Below are 16,963 nucleotides of genomic sequence, written 5' to 3' on the forward strand. Positions count from 1 at the left end.
TCTATTTATAAAAAAAAAAAAAAAAAACACATTAATGAACAATGGTTTGAGAAGAAAAAAATAGTAGTTGAAATCAACTATGATCAAGTAACAGTCTGTGTTTCGATTGAACTTATCGCATAAATGGTTTATTTTGCCCACGCAAATGCATGATCTTCACTTGGTTGTTTCGGTTAAACAAATAGCCTATAAACAAACTCAACCAATTTAATCAGACTCTGACCGACTCAACCATGACCTAAGCTAGGCTAGAAGAGAGGATGAATCGATCCGATTTAAGTAGTACTATAATCAACAAAAACTAATTCTTGAACCAATCAATGGTGACATGATCATCACAAGAAAAGTGAAAAACTTGATGAAGAAAACCAATGATCAATCATAAAGCATTCATGTCCTACTAAAGAAGAAAAAGAAGATGTCATTTTAGTCTGTCATTCAATCAAATCTCATTCATATGATATCTAAACATATACTGTAATCCAAAACCTAGAATTATCTCATTCAATCAAATCTGAAGAACAAACAGAGGCAGAGACTATAAGCCTATAACTATTCCCTGTTTGTTATGTTTCGTCATCAACAAATTCAAGACACAGTTATTCACTTGAATTTAAAATTATCTGTTTAATGTCAGTTTAGCCTTTCTATTTCACATGAACAAGAGCAGAGAATTAAATTGAAAATAAAGAGATTGAGAGTTCCATTTCAGATCTCTAGAAGTACAAGAGAATTATTCGACAGCTTTATGTACCGTATTTGACGGATTCTGCTGAGACGAGATTTCATCATTATCATACTGCAGCTGGCGTTTCTCATTTGATTGCTTCTCGTAATCATTCCACTTATTTGCAGCTACAGTGACTATAACTGCAGATCGACACAAAAAATGAGAATCAAATCATGTAAATGAGGCCGCCGCCGGTTTACAGAGAGAGAGAGAGAGAGATTACTTGCGGCGCCGACGAAGTATAGAAGGCGGGTGATCTTCGGACCAGGCGGACCGGCGAACTCTTCCGCAGTCATTAGCTTCCTTTTTCGGAGTCTCCCTCTCCGTCTCTTTCTTTTGATCAGTTTCAGCATCCAAACGGGGACCTACTCCGTCCCTGGGCCCTGACTCTTTCTAAGGCCCATCTATTATCTAAATTGGTAATTTGAAAAGTTGAAACTTCACGTAATTGGGCCTCGTTGATTGCAAAACTGACCCAATTAAATTATCCAAAAAGTTACAAATTATTTTTTACTTCTATAATTAATAAATAAACACACATAAGGTAATTTTTTATTTTATCCTGAAATTAATTTACACTAATAAAGTTTATGATAAAGTTGAAACCCAAATGAAGTTTGGGAACAGGGAAATTCTCATCGAAGCGGATCAAATTGATTATTAGTTGAATTTACTTGGTTTCTTATCATATTAATGTCGATGGACATAAAGTTTCATTTTCAAAATTATACGACTAGGTAACATTGTAATAAGATTTTTACCTAAATCACTAAGGTAATCTTTTTATGCTTATTAAAATTTAATAATATATTTTTTTATTAAATAGGCTGTCATCAGATGTGGACTGTCTTAGTTTGGGGTTTATTGGGCTTATCCCAAAGTCGACTCTAATACTGATAGTAACGGATATATGTTAGAGCTTAGGTGGGCTGAAGTCATCCCAAAAATATATATATATATATATATATATATATGAGAAATGATTAGGTGATGGAATTTGGTGGGAGAATGACTTGGCATAATCTTATTCGTTAAAAAAAATAAAAAAAAATCAAATAATTTTTTCTTTTTTCTCTTTCCTCCCACTTTTACATTTCCAACCCGAAGGTGATGTCAAGTCATTCCCTCATCAAATTCCCCCACCAAATTCTCTCTCTATCACTCCTCTATTTATATATATATATATATATATATATATATATATATATATATATATATATATATATATATATATATATATATATTTATTTATTTATATATATATATATATTTACACATATATTTTTACGGTAAAGATGTGACATAATTCCCTAATTTTTTTTAAAAAAATTTAATTTATTATTTATCTCTCTAATTTATACTAATTTTTATTCATAATTTTCCTGTTATTTTATTAAGTTAATCTCGTTTTTCCTTTTAAGTTAATCTCAACTTAAAATCCTAAATTATGTCCTTGAAAACTAGTATCCACCAGAGTTGTTCATATATAACCAATTTTGTTACTAGTATTGGATTTTGACATGAAAGTTATATTTATAGTTTAAAAAAAAGTTAATTTTTTCATTTATTTCATTGCACATCAATCTATATATATAATGATGTTTAATTTTTAAAGTGTAAGAATTGTCGGGTCGAGAGCTGTGGTTAATTTGGATATATGTGAGAGTAAATGGATACTTGGGTCGGATTGTGGGTTGACCCGCCATAAACTTAAAACGATTAAAAATAAAATTAAAAATGCTATAGGTATGGTTCGAACTTGCAACCTAACAAAAACAAGTACAACCTTTTAACAAACTAAGCTAATAACACTTTATATTTTAAATTCAACCCAAAATTTGATAAACGTGTGACATTTTAACAATATAAGTTCAATTTTTTAACTAACTAATTTACATATATATAATGATGTTTAATTTTTAAAGTGTCTGGATTGTCGGGTTGAGAGTTGTGGTTAATTTGGATATATGTGAGAGTAAATGGATATTTAGGTCGAATTATGGGTTGACTCGCCCATAAAAATTTTACCGTAATATTTTTTCACGGTTTTTTTATATTATTACTCGTGTAAATGCACGAGATACATACTAATTATGATAAAAATTCACAAAAATTCACAGATTCACATTAAATGTCTCAAAATGACCATATTCTTATTTAAAAATATATATATATTATTTTTAAATTAATTAAATTACGAGAGAAACTTCATAAAGATTACACCAGACATATTCTACCAACCTTTCTATAAGAAAAGGGAAGTCTTCATAATTTGTGCCCGGAGTAAAAGAAAAATCGATTCTGATTTCGTTAATAATTTTGAATTAACTTTGTATAAACAAAGAAATATTAAGTAATGCAACTAGGGTACCTAGCCAATTTTATTTAAAAGCTTTTTCTAAAATACATTTTTGTGTGTTTTAAGAAAACAATTAAGATAAATAATATTATGGCTTTTAAAAATTAATATAGTTGGTCAAATAACTTGTTTGAGTCTTAAATTATATGTTCAATCATGTAACTATTAACTATATATTTTTAAAATTATGAAAGGTCCCTCATTGTTAGGAATGTAACTAAGAAGAAATTGCTAAGGAATGTCACTCTTTTATGAATTGTATAGTTGATTTTTTATTTGTTTCCAAGGCAAAAGTTTAACCTAAGCAAATAATCCTTCACCTTCTCAGTTAATACTCCAATTGAGCTACAATTTCATTTTGCTTATGTGAGGTAGGTGTATTAGCTTCCCAAACTAAAAAACAAACTTCATTTTGCTTACATTCTTAAAATCCCAATCAACAATTTCAAAAGGATTACCTAGGAGGATTCTCTTTGGGTTGGAATGGAACAAAAGTTGGTGTTTTAACTCCTATTTTAGAAAGATTGAACAAAAACTTGATCTTGACTAAATTTCTATATAAAAAGTTGAATTCAAATGTTGCATACTTTGGGGCTCAAATGGAAGACAAAAGTGGACCATCTTGAATTACTTATGGCTAGATCTAGTGCCCACAGTCTCAATTCAACCAACTTGCCCTATATTTACATCATATTAAAATAAAAAGTAACAAAAACAATCAATATTCTGGGCTTAAACTTACTCCCAATTTTTCTTTTCCAATTAATCAAAATCCAACTAAGACATAAATAAAACATATGTAATGAGTAACTTTTTTAGGAGAGTCTCAAAGTCTTGATCAAGAGAGACAAAACTTTACAATATTTTAAAAAAAAAACTTAAAATCTCTGCATTGTGTTAGCAAGAGATTCTACTTGGGCTTCTCTCCTGAACCTGCTCCAGAAAATCTGCTATTTCTAATCTTGTATTGAACCGGAACTAGAACTAGAGCTAGAAGAGTTCATTAGAAACCGAAGAAACCAAGCTCGGTAGCCTTCTCCTTCTCGAATGTCTCAAAGTACTGATATATAATGGTGACAGCAAGCAAGATACCTGTCCCAGATCCAATTGCTCCCATAAAGTCAGCAAGAACTGTCAGTGCACCAATGCACATACCACCGAAAGCTGCAGCAGTTGGAATGTATCGGTTCAGCTCCTTTTGCAAGTTCGATTCTCTATGCCCAGGCATCACCATTTGTTGTTCCTGAATGAACAAATTATCAAAGTCTGTATGTATGCATACTTTCAATTTCAATTTGAAAAACCAGCAGTAATGCTTACCTTGAGTTGTTTTGCCACATCTTTAGCAGATGATCCAGACACTTCAATCCAAGTTTTGGAGAACAAAGCACAAGCAGACAGCATGAACACGATATAAAATAGTGCATGGAATGGATTGGCTGCAACATCTGCCAAACTGTAAAAAACAACTCAAACCATTAGTTAGAAAGAAAGAGATAGTGATGAAAGAAAGATCGATCTTATGATCCTATAATTAGTATTTACCTTGACGGTGCAGTTATATAATATGCAATACCACCAACTGGGATTGATTGACCACTGTATTCAGATTCCTTCCACTTGCCCAACAAATTCACAAGGAAGTTTCCACTGTACCTCCTGTACAGCAACTGCACAAACCATACAAAATCAGATCAAGCAGTTCAACTTCAAATAAAATATACTATGTCAGCACAAGTTTAATACATACCTGTGAAATAAAGTAAAGGTTAGAAACAAGTGCAGACTGGAGAATAATTGGCATATTGGAAGTGTAGAACAGTTTGATCGGATAAGATCCCTGTTGGCCTCGGGCATTCTTTGATCTAACTGGTAGTACAACGCGAAAACCTTGAAAGTATATAACAATGAGGAAGACCAACACTGTTGCTAGCAAATTCGTTACGTTTGGAAGATTCTGCCTATAGAAAGCCTCTCGAAGAGCCCGGACTTTATCTGCCCTTGTTATCAATAAATGGAAGAGAGAAATAACAGCTCCTTCAAATTCAGCCCCACGCCCGCTGTTTATGGTGGTTGGGCTAAATGCTTTCCAAATAATATTCTCACAAATGTTGGTTGCAATAAAAAGAGAAATTCCAGAGCCAAGTCCATATCCTTTCTGGAGTAATTCATCTAAACATATAACGATTATACCAGCAAAACAGAGTTGTAAGATAATTAGAATGGCATTGCCCACTCCAAGTTGGCCAACACTTCCATACATTCCAGATAGAACATAAGCTACTGCCTCACCAACAGCTATGAGGATTCCCAACAATTTCTGCGCACCATTTCTGAGACAAAACAAAATGGATCATTTTTATCAGTAAGATTCTGACATATTGCAATTCTAATGTTCATTCATACTTACAAGAGTGCACGATCTTCACGGACATTATTATCCACTTCAATGATCTTTGATCCGGCTAGGAGTTGCATCACTAAACCAGACGTTACAATGGGAGTGATCCCAAGCTCCATAACAGTCCCTCGATTGGAAGCCAAAATGACACGCATCCAATAGAATGGATCTGCCCCAGTTGTGGAGTGTATACCATAAAGAGGGAGCTGACTGCAAACCAGGAAAATGAATAGAGATATCACAGTGTATATGACCTTCTCTCTAAATGGAACTTTCCTATCAGCACTTTGAACTTCTGGAAGAAATGAAAGGAATGGTCGAACAAGATGAAGCACTCTAAACCCTCCTCCCATCTTTCTTTAACCTGCGCCAAACATCCATTTGATTATCGATTATTAGTATCTATCAATCACAAAGCTTTTGTTCACGTGAAAAATAAGTAGATCGATCTAGAATGGGTTCGAAACACAGAAACAGTCATCTCGAAACAAAAATCAAACAAAATACTCGAGGACCCTGATGATCGATCGAGAATTAGAACTGGAAAAATGAGTTTTTTATCCATTTCAACAACTACCAGAGATGAAATCACGTGAATTGAACAAATGGGTACCAAAATAAACGCAGAATTCTCTCTTTGAATCCTTAAGAGAGGAACATAACAGAATGAAAATGACATGGAATGGGGAGTGCGAGAAATCGCATCCCGAAATCGTTACCTTCGTCAAAGATCTCTTGTTATCGTCAAAGGAATCAGCTCCTTGGATTTCAAGCTCCTCTAAAGACTCCTTCCTAGATGATATAGAGAGATAAAAGAGGAGATTGCTCACGTGGCACACCTGTTACGAAGCAGCAGCCAATTAGAGAGCGCCATTCGAGAAATGACGCTGTCAGAATTTTGGATTCATTTAAGATTTTTTTTTTCATTTTTTCAAGCCCCAATTATTGTATTGGGCTCAAATTTAGTTATTTTTATCGGGCTCTAACTTGTTGATGTTATTTATGGGTTCGATCTTACATTTATTTGATTAAATGGCTTTTTTTTATTGTTTTTTTTTTATATTTTTTTTATTATTTTCATCTTAATAACTCTTTTGAAATTGACTTTTTAATATAACTTATGGTTAGTGCATGTATCATTAAGAAGAAAGTGTAATATATATATAGAGAAAAAAAAATCAATAAATAAGAGAGATAATGATTTATTTTTGTGTATATATGTCATTTCATAAGTGGGATACAGATAATGAATGTAATTACATATTTTTTCGTATATAATTTCAAACCATGTCATAGTCTCTAAATTAAAGCTCTATCCTATATAGTTGGAAGTCTTAAAAATAAGAAAGATAAAGTTAAATGTTATAAACCCTCCAATTTTTTTTTAAAATTGTATTATCTTTCCTCCAAACTAATTTTTATTTGTTTATTTTTTACAAACTAACATTACTGTTTAAATTTATTTTTTATTTTGAATTAATGTTATAACTTATTATTAAATATATTTTAAATCTAATTACTTATATTTTTATATAATATAATTATTGTCATAATTTTAATTATATTTAATTTTTATCTTTAATATTTGTAAAATTTTTAATATATAATTTTAAAATTTAAATGTTATAATAAGTTATATTCATATTATAAAATTAATAATTTTTCATATTTTTAAATCTATTTTAATAAATAATTGCATGTGATTTTATTTCATAAATAAACCTGATAAAACCAATTTATTTAAATTAAAATAGATAATTTAGAAAGACTATAATTGATGAGTTCTTTAAAAAAGGTCATAAAAACATAACAAGATTTAAAATTATTTTAAAATATGATGATTATAATAATTTTTATTTATTATTATATTATAATTATTAAAATATTTTAAATGAATTATATTTTAAATAAATATTGAGTATAACATATTATTATATATTATATTATATAAAAATAATAAGATATAATATTAATAAAAAATATTAAAATAATAAAATAAAATAAAGTAATTCTAATAAATTGAGATATAGAGAGATACAGAGAAAAGATTGCTCACGTGGCACACCTGTTACGAAGCAGCAGCCAATTAGCGAGTGCCATTTGGCCAAATTTTGGATTCATTTAAGACATGTTTGTTTCAATAGGAAAGACAAAGTTAAAGGTCAAGAATCGCAAATGATAATAGTTCGAGGGCAAAACAATTATTCTGAAACCTGCGGCGGCCAGAGTCCATAAACCCCATTCTTTCCGGCAGCCATTTTGAGTTTCGTTCACATCCCCTGAAGTAGTGCAATAAAAACTGCACCTTTTTTAAATTCATCAGCATGTTTTTCTCCAAAACCTCACTCTTTCACTATTTCAAAGCCCTCGAAAATCCCCTGAATTCATCTTACTTAACATCTCATCCTCCCTCATTGATCATTCAGCGCCTCCCTGAATTGATTCTCCACAGACCCATTTATTCCTCGTCTCAATCGGAGACGGAATCAGAAACTAAAACTGCAAAGAAGCCCCTTCACGTTCTCTTCAAGGAAGCAGTGGGACTTTCAGAAAGGCTCGACCCAAGTGACTGCGAAGAGGGCGGCAACGATTTGAGCAAGAGCTTGAGAAAATTGGAGTATGAGGTGAGAATGTTGAAGAAAGCAAAGAGTGAGAGTAATAAACCCGAAATTGATTACGGCGGGGCTTCAACTGATGACTCCAAAGTTAAGACTTTGAGCGGTTTGTTCGCTGGCGAGAGGAAGATGGTTAGAGAGAAGAAACCTGAAAGGGGTAATGTGGATTCTTCGATTATGAGCAAGAATGATGAAGGGGATTCAACGAGTGTGTCTAAAGTTAAGAGCTTGAGAGCTTTGTTTGTGCCTGAGGATAAGAGAAGAGAGTATTTAGATGCTTCCAGGTCTTTGATGATAGAGGATGAGATGATACACAAAGAACTATCACCTGACATGATCTTGTTTGTTAGATATCTGTACAAACAAGGGTATTTCAATGATGCGAATTTCATGCCAAGAAACTTCGACGCCACCTGTTTTGAGAATAGTTATGGACGTAAATTCATTAGACATGCGGCTGAGAAGTTCGGCCGGAATAACCAAGAAATAACCATGTAAGAACAGTCTGCTAGCTAGCTATTTGTAATTTTCCACAAACATATTTTTTCTGTTTGAGAATTGAGCCTCTGGAATATATAATGTGCAGGTGGATTTCAGGTAGTGATTTGAAGAAGGTGGCTCTGTTTGGATGCCCTTCCTTAGGGAGGAAAACTATATTTTCTGCAAAAAGATTGCGGGCATTCTTTGGAATTGACGAAACTAGTGTAAATTCATTATCCCTTTTAATGGAAACTTATATAAGCATATTCATTGATATGTGGTTTGTGGTTTGTGGTGTCTGTCAGGTATGCAGTAAATGTGTGTTGAAGCCAGTTTGCAACTTTGCAAACCAGAAGGTATGGAGTTGGGATTCCAATCATTTGGATTTGGTTGTTGTGATGCGGGTGATCACTATTTACGGTTTGGAGGCGGTTCCTTCACAGTTGAGGGTACCTGAAGAGATGAAGGCTGGTATTAACAGATTATTCAAGGAAATTGTGAATCTAAGTCGTCGCCAGACAGTTGTTGCATGAGATTGGAGATTATGCTGCCCAGGTCATACTTTGTGTTTGTTTCAGGTAATTGAGAGCTAGATTCTACAATTTTGTTCTTGGCTAATTTGATGTATTATGGTTCATCTATCTAATATCTATCTATACATACCATATTGTAGTGCTTAGAATTCCCAATTGGCTCTTGAGTTGTTGGGACAAATTTTTGTAACATGAATTTAACCACCTAACAGTAATCTTCAACTTATGAATGGTTATGACCTTTTGTTGAAACCAAGCCTTCTGGTTCAGTTGGGCCGTTTAAATACCAAAAAAGTTATGAGTAACAACACAATATTTATTGTTTCTTCAAACAAATGTTCTTAATATATGTATATATGGGAGCCATTTGCATGAGTGTTTTAGTCTCGAGCTTATTTCCAAGTCCTCTTACAAATAAGCTACCAAATGTGGACTCAATCCCATCTTTATAGTCATAACTATTCAAAGTGACTAAAATTGCGACATTAGAAGTGGAAAGGTACTTGAAAATTGTTGCGAAGGTGACTTGAAAATGATTTCAACCAATACAAAAATTATATCATAGACTTGTGAAAGCTCTTGCAGAATAAATCAGAAATACTCATTCATTTTATGTGACAACAACAAAATCTCTATAAGACAGATTAAAGTGGAACAGCTTCCTTAAGGGAACAAACACTGGTTTTTCAAAAAGACAAAAAGAAACAGATAAAAATGTATCATGTAACCCACCTTGTCATAAATCAGATAAACTTCTCTGAGGAAGAATCGAGTTCAATCAAGTTCTCGCTCTGGTTGGACACTGCTGAATCCGTCCATGGGCCATTAGTGGACGTTGTCCCTCTAACTTGACTTGTTTGAGCCGCCCATGATGTGGCATGAGTTTGGCTATCATGTGAAAGCCTCTCAAATGTCTGGAACATTCTGTCCTCCTCGGGTGTTCTACGTCGGATTTGTGGGGCCTGAATGGGGCTTTCTCCTTTAAGCATCTTCACAACTGAAGTCATCGTTGGCCTTAGCGTGGGAGAGAAGTTGGAGCAAAGAAGAGCAATGTTCAGCATCACCATGACTTCTTTCTTTGGATAGTTTGGACCAAGACTTGGATCCACAAGGTCCAAAAGGTTTCCTTGCTCTTGTAGGACAAAAGCCCAATCAAGAAGGTAGACAAACTCCTCCTTTGGTCTGTAATTGGTGTTGCTTTTCCCACTGACAATCTCTAGCGCAACCACACCAAAGCTGTAAACATCTGCCTTTTCGGTTAAATAACCCCTCATCGCATATTCTGGAGCCATATATCCTCTGAAATGAAAGAAAAATTTATAAAATTTGAAGAAAATGTTGGTATGAGTATGATAAACTAGCAATTATGGGCTATCTCCTCAACTCATGTGATGTTAAGCACCACAAATGATCATGCTAAAGTCAAGTAAGAGGTTATTCATATAAGGTTTGGACGACCTAATTCACTGTAAGATTATGGATTCATGTATACTTTCGCAAATTCAGTATTACTTCTAATGTTCTAACATGAGTGTCATTAATGGTGAATTTTTCATCATTTAGATTGTAAGGAAAAAATTGTTTTAAGACTAGAAAGGAAGGGGGCTAACATTGTTCCTGCAATTCGGGTGCTAATGTGAGTGTTCTCCTCCTCGTCAAGCTTGGCCAAACCGAAGTCCGATATCTTTGCATTTAGATCCTTATCGAGCAATACATTAGTAGCTTTAATATCTCTATGAACAATCTTTAGCCTTGACTCCTCATGAAGATATGCCAAGCCCTTTGCTATGCCTAAGCATATCTTTTTTCTTGTTTCCCAGTCCAAGTTCGGCTTATTCTCTTGACGGCCTGGACTTACAGTAATAATAATCATCATCATGTGAATCTTTTCAATAATATGTAGGAAAAAAACAATGACAACATTACCGAAAAGCCATCTGGCAAGACTGTTGTTTTCCAAGTATTCATATACGAGCAATAATTGGTTTCCTTCAATACAGCATCCAAAAAGCCTAACAAGATTCGGATGCTGCAAGGCAGATATCATTCCTATCTCATTAACAAATTCACGATTTCCTTGCTTTGACTTGGAAGACAACTGCTTTACAGCAATTAAACCTCCATCCGATAGCACACCCTGAGAGAATCAAACATAATCATGCTTGATGTATAGATGTTTCAACAATTTAAACCATTATTTCATCTGAGGAAGAAAAGGATTACTTTATAAACTGGACCAAATCCACCTTCACCAATTTTGTTTGAGGGATCAAAATTACCAGTCGCACGTTTGATTTGTCTCAGACTGAAATAACCAGTCTGAAGGTCTTGCAGCTGAAGTTCTGCAACATAAAAATATGGATGGATGGAGTTATGAAGAACAGAAGATATTATAAATTCGTGCAATTTCAGCTCACCTTTTTCATCGAGTTGTTTCCCTTTGAAACAGCCCATTGCCCATAGAACAGCCAATATCAACACAAGGAGGAGAGCAACAGAACCAATCACAATACCAGCAATGGCACCGGCTTGTAGTCCTCCAGTGTCAACCTTAAAGTCTGCCAAAAAAAGTAAAAAATCATAATCCGTTTATGACAAGAGTCAAAAAGAAAGTCGGAACATACTAGGTGTTACTGTGATGGCCGATATAAGAGGACCATAAACCCCTCTATCTGGTATTGCTGTAGTCCCTTTCCCTGACCAGTACAAGTGGATATCAAGAGTGCTGTCATTTACAAGGGTGTTATTAAATTCCAGAACATGGGCCTTCCCAACTCCTCCTGCTAACTTGGCAATGTTGAAATCCTTAAAAACCAAATTTCCCTAAGAAACAAGACAGATAAATGGATTAGGATTATTTCATCAAAAACATATATTACTATAACATAGGATTAATTAATCCCTACAACACAACTACTTACTTGGACTGAAACATCAAAGACGCGTTCACCAAGGCTGCTAAATGTTTCGTTATTAGAGTACATAATTTCAGCAAAGTGCAGTCGGACCCTGTAACTGCCTTGTCGCAAACAGAGTCCGTAATATCTGAGCGAAGTTGGGGCAAGGCGAGCAGTTTGATAGATGTCTCCATCAGTTATATTTAAGGCAAATGAATTGTCTCCTTTATATCGTCCATCTTTGCTCCTGCCCATGAATGTCCCTAAGCTGGTATAAGCCCAATTTTGTAAATAGTAAAAATAAGAAGGTCCCTCTGGTGATAAATCTTCTTCATAGCTGTTTCCCTCGTAAGTTATCCGATTCCCTCCACAATTAATAAACAATGAATGATCTGCACAAACCAAACATTGTTGGTATTTGGTATTTGGTATTTACAACCAATAGAGAGACTATTAATACTAACATTTAGTTTTTTGGGGGCAAGTGAGATCCTTCCCCATGCACCAAGCAATTCTACAAAATACATTATATATAATAAATGGTTGCAAGAAGGAGAACTTAAGTAAGAAACTCGCCCACAAGTCTAATCTGATGGAGAACTTACGAGTTGCTTGGTGCTCCAGAATGGCTGGAAACTATATTCCTGTTGAGAAACATATAAAACGTCGGTGTTGAGACAATATTTATATAAAAAACTGAAGCATAGAAGAGAAAAATCTTACACGCTTGATGACTGACAACCTGTTTGAGATGACCCTCCCGTAAAGTTGTTATAAGAAATATCACTACAAGAATATCGAGCTTTTAATATCAGACGAGCATGTCAAATATGCTGAAAAAGATTTTAATGATTGGTCGGAAATTCACTAACATTCTGTTTTTGCTGTTGAATATCCAATCCGGTACGTTTCCAGTCAAGGAATTGTTGGCTAGAAACCTACATAAAAATAAAACCTTGTCAAAATAATGAAATTAGGAAAAATAGATTTTAAGGATTGTGATGACACACTATTAGCTGCCATACATGTAATCAAAATCTAGATTCTGATATGTATTTGGAATAGGACCAGTCAACTTGTTAAAGCTCAGGTCTCTGCACAAGAAAAAAAAAACACTAATATTAAATAAAATTCAAGAAAAATCTCATCTTCAGAAGAAATTATGTTAATTTTAAACTTACAAGGTCTTAAGTGTAGTTAATTCACCAATATACGGAGGAAGTGGACCAGTGATTCTACAGTTTCTCAGGATCCTATTATAACATAAACGACAAACAAGTTAACAAGACGACTGATTAAAGCACTTGAAAAATATAATCCTATAATAATCAAACTCACAATATTTCCAGCTTCTTCATGGTTTCCAGAGCAGGGAATGATATGCTAGGTCCAGTCAAATCTGATATCATCCTGAAAGATGGTGTTATTTTAAAGTGAATAAAATCTGAGCTACAGAAATTTCTTTTCAGATGGAATTAATCCCTTACAGATCTTCTAAATTTGTCAAATTAGTGAAGGTAGAAGGAAATGGACCGCTCATTCCTGTTCCTTGCATGTCCCTTCCAAGTGTATAAAGCAATATAAGTTGCCAAACATATACAATCTAACTGCTATTGAAGAGAAAGGGCATATTCTTACAGTCTTTTAATCATTTTCCAGTTTCCAATCAGATCCGGTATCTTCCCAGATAGGCTGCCTCCATCTATCCTACTGCATTTATTCAGGAAAATCTCTTAATAATACTGAAAACTTGAAATTTACAACAACAAAAAAAAACTCCAAAATGAGCAATCACTACTTGGGCAGCAGCACCAGCACTTACAAATCTGTCAAATTCCTGAGATTGCTAAAAGTTTCTGGTATTGTCCCTGAGAAATTGTTGGCCGAAAGAAGGCTGAAGAAGAAAGACAATACATTTTCAATTTTATTGAAACCACCTCACTTATGAGACAATGAAATCTTACAGCCTCGATAATTGACTCAAACTTCCGAGGTTTTCAGGCAGAGGACCTACAAGTTGATTATCCTCCAAGACCCTGTAGTATTTCACAAACATGGCAAAACCAACACGAAGACATTCAAAAAGGAATTTTGAACCATGACAACTTACAGGCTCTCAAGTGTAGCAATATCACCAATTTCCTTAGGAATTGAACCACTTAAGCGGTTACCCAACAAAGATCTGTGTGTGTAAAAGACTTAATTGATTACATCTTAAAATGGGTGGGGTGTTGACTAAGAGATGCAGCATAGAACACAAAGCTTACATAGTCCTGAGAAAAGAAAGCTTCCCAAACTCTGAGGGGATAGAACCATTAATATAGTTACGAGAAAGATCTCTGCACATGAAGATAGAAGAATCAGCTGCAAGTAACTTATTTTTAACTTTTGATGAATATGAAATGAGCAGGATTAATTACATCTCTTGCAAATGAGTCAGATTTGCAAACTCTGTGGGTAATTGTCCTGTTAAATTTTGACCCTTGAACTGTCTGCACTATCAACTAGAGTAAGTTGAAAGAAAAATAAGTTCACACACAATTAATGATTGTCATCGAGTAACATACATGTTAGTGACGTGACAAATGGACCCATTGCAATTGTTACTGTTGCATGTAATATTAACAATAATGACATCGCCCAAAGTCTGATTTACAAAAGCACCCGTAATGCATAAGTCGCGACTAATGTTCAAATGTTTAATCTGCAGCTTTGTAGATATTGCTTCCAGAGCTTCAACTGTGTTGTAAGAGTGCACACAAATAAGCTCAACAGTTAACAAAAACATTGAACTTAGTCAGACATATGTTAAAGAGATTAATAACTATTGGTTTTCAAAGGATTGCTCAGTTGAAATTCTCTATTCTTAAAAATTGAAGCAGGTAAGGTTTTTTTCATCAAACAACATACACAAGAGCTAATTTGATATTGGGTTTTCTCTCGTACAATGTCTATATTTTTATTTCGTGAATTCAAATCATTCAATTCATCAGCTAAAATATCAAAAATACTATTACTTTATTTTTGTATTTATAAAATTAAAAATAAAATAAAAAAATAAGACAACGGATTAAGTATGTAACCCGCAAACACACTTAACCATTAACCAGACACTTAACTTAGACACTTAACTTACTGCCTAACGGGCTCGAACTCAGAAACTTAGGGTTAATATCCACTTCTTATCCCGTATTTATAAAATTAACTATAAATACAAAATAACATTATAAGAACTTGTTTGTTGTTGAGGTTTTCCGAACTTTTATCAAATAACTTCTTTGCAATATCTTATTTCTTTTCATCCATCAAATAATTTAGTTATGAAACAAAATATGAAAATACTCTTAATAGTATTTTTATAAAATTATAAAAAGATATTATAATAATTCTAACAAATTAAAGACTCAAATATTCTACTTCTTCATAAATAAATAAATAAATAAATAAACATTCAAATAACACAATATCAAATAAACTTCTTTTTTTTAATCGTACAAACAAAATAAAAATAAAAATTAAATGACGCAATATCAAACAAACAAACTCATATCGGTCCAAAAAGCCTACATGTAATAATCAAAACCAACAGTTAAAAAGGCAAAAGAGGTAACTAATAATTATTTAAATAAAATATACCCTTTATTTATAAAAAAAAAAAAAAGCTTAAATATCAATAATTATCCTTTATTAATTGTAGGACATGTGACCACGCAGCAGCCGCCCTACAAAATGCCAGATGACTCATAAATAATATGGGCCCCATCATACTGATTGATTTGAAAATCAACATGGGCAGTATATTTTAAGAAATCAATTTTAATATTAAATTATTAAATGTCATTTAAAAATATGAAACATATCTTTTATTAAAAACACTATTCATCCAATCAATTCATTAATAATTAAGACTATTAAAAACTCAAAATATCTTAATTTTTTTAATTCAGATTATCCAACATCAATCAAGCAAGAAAGCTTCATATGTAATGAAAATGAAAACTAGTTATCTTATTCTTCAATCCACCACCGAAGAAAAATCCAAATTCAGAATATTAAAAAAATTAACCTAAAATTTCTTAAATCAGAGATGGAAAGTATTCAATAATGGAAAGCAAGAGGGAGAAAGGGGTAAAACAGAGAAGAGATTCATTAGTAGTACCTTCATTATCGGGGAGAGGGAGAAATTGAGCGGACGATCTGAAAGAATAATTAGGGAAAAAGCAAACAACAACTAAAGATAAAGTTAGAAGCAGCTTCAACATCCTCCTTTGTTCACACTTCAGCCAATAACTGTGAAATATAAGAGAGAATCATCATCAGATTAAAACACTGATTTCTGCGTACATTAATAGAAAGATCTTACCAATTAGGAAGAGTAGAAGAGAGAGATCGGGAAAGAATGGCGGTTTATAATTTAGAAATTGAAATATCTATCTATCTAACAAAAGAAGTGTATACCTACTACCATTAATAACTAGTACAGATCTCTGGCAGTAGTAACGATGGAAGCAAATGGAAAGAGATTTAGGGCTGAGAAAGGAAAATTAAGGAGAGAGAGAGGATATAACGATGATTACAGAGAAAAAAATGAAGCGGTAAATTAGTTAACCGTAGGCGATGATGGCTGCGGCAGTATATATTATAGGGAAATTTGACTAAATAAATGAATTGAGGGGTAAATGATCGCTTTAAAATATTTTAACAAAATTACTCCAGTCGTGTAACACGGGATGATGGACAAATCGTCTCGCGATCGAATAATCTGTGAAAAGGGAAGAAAGACGAAGCATAGCGAAGAAAAAAATGAGAAAGGCAATATGGTGACGGGAAGGGCAAAATCGTCTCGCGACGACACTATTAAAATAATGCAATTATAGATTCATCGGAATGTTTTTCATCGCGAGACGATTATGCCTTTCGCGTTCTGTTCGACGTGCTAATTTCGTCG

The 16,963-nt window shown here is 33.4% G+C and overlaps 3 protein-coding genes across 4 annotated transcripts; 1 reads left to right on the plus strand and 2 right to left on the minus strand.

Annotated features, from left to right (window-relative positions):
- Positions 1-3,887: 3,887 nt before the first annotated feature.
- LOC124926077 (protein transport protein Sec61 subunit alpha-like) lies at positions 3,888-6,350 on the minus strand. Its single transcript, XM_047466243.1, has 6 exons — positions 6,210-6,350; positions 5,500-5,854; positions 4,840-5,422; positions 4,635-4,759; positions 4,410-4,545; positions 3,888-4,332 (listed from the first exon to the last, which is right to left on the minus strand). The coding sequence occupies exons 2-6, from the start codon at positions 5,841-5,843 to the stop codon at positions 4,093-4,095; spliced, it is 1,428 nt and encodes a 475-aa protein (XP_047322199.1). The 5' UTR covers positions 5,844-5,854; positions 6,210-6,350; the 3' UTR covers positions 3,888-4,092.
- Positions 6,351-7,732: 1,382 nt separating this feature from the next.
- On the plus strand, positions 7,733-9,374 carry LOC124926195. Its single transcript, XM_047466379.1, has 3 exons — positions 7,733-8,599; positions 8,692-8,809; positions 8,891-9,374. The coding sequence occupies exons 1-3, from the start codon at positions 7,815-7,817 to the stop codon at positions 9,116-9,118; spliced, it is 1,131 nt and encodes a 376-aa protein (XP_047322335.1). The 5' UTR covers positions 7,733-7,814; the 3' UTR covers positions 9,119-9,374.
- Positions 9,375-9,688: 314 nt separating this feature from the next.
- On the minus strand, positions 9,689-16,626 carry LOC124923804 (probable LRR receptor-like serine/threonine-protein kinase At1g53430). Of its 2 annotated transcripts, none has more exons than XM_047463780.1 (24): positions 16,474-16,626; positions 16,175-16,305; positions 14,583-14,754; positions 14,436-14,507; positions 14,283-14,354; positions 14,126-14,197; positions 13,980-14,051; positions 13,838-13,909; positions 13,654-13,725; positions 13,503-13,574; positions 13,354-13,425; positions 13,197-13,268; positions 13,041-13,109; positions 12,888-12,953; positions 12,739-12,801; positions 12,621-12,659; positions 12,480-12,529; positions 12,040-12,407; positions 11,743-11,941; positions 11,536-11,676; positions 11,342-11,460; positions 11,045-11,255; positions 10,729-10,966; positions 9,689-10,417 (listed from the first exon to the last, which is right to left on the minus strand). In XM_047463780.1, exons 2-24 carry the CDS (start codon positions 16,275-16,277, stop codon positions 9,862-9,864), a joined length of 3,042 nt encoding a protein of 1,013 aa, XP_047319736.1. In that variant the 5' UTR covers positions 16,278-16,305; positions 16,474-16,626; the 3' UTR covers positions 9,689-9,861. The 2 variants fall into 2 exon arrangements, with proteins under 2 accessions (XP_047319736.1, XP_047319737.1); XM_047463781.1 differs by lacking the exon at positions 16,474-16,626 and adding an exon at positions 16,379-16,396.
- Between the last annotated feature and the right edge of the window lie 337 nt (positions 16,627-16,963).

This window comes from Impatiens glandulifera, chromosome 2, assembly GCF_907164915.1.
Source record: "Impatiens glandulifera chromosome 2, dImpGla2.1, whole genome shotgun sequence".
Lineage (NCBI taxonomy): Eukaryota > Viridiplantae > Streptophyta > Magnoliopsida > Ericales > Balsaminaceae > Impatiens > Impatiens glandulifera.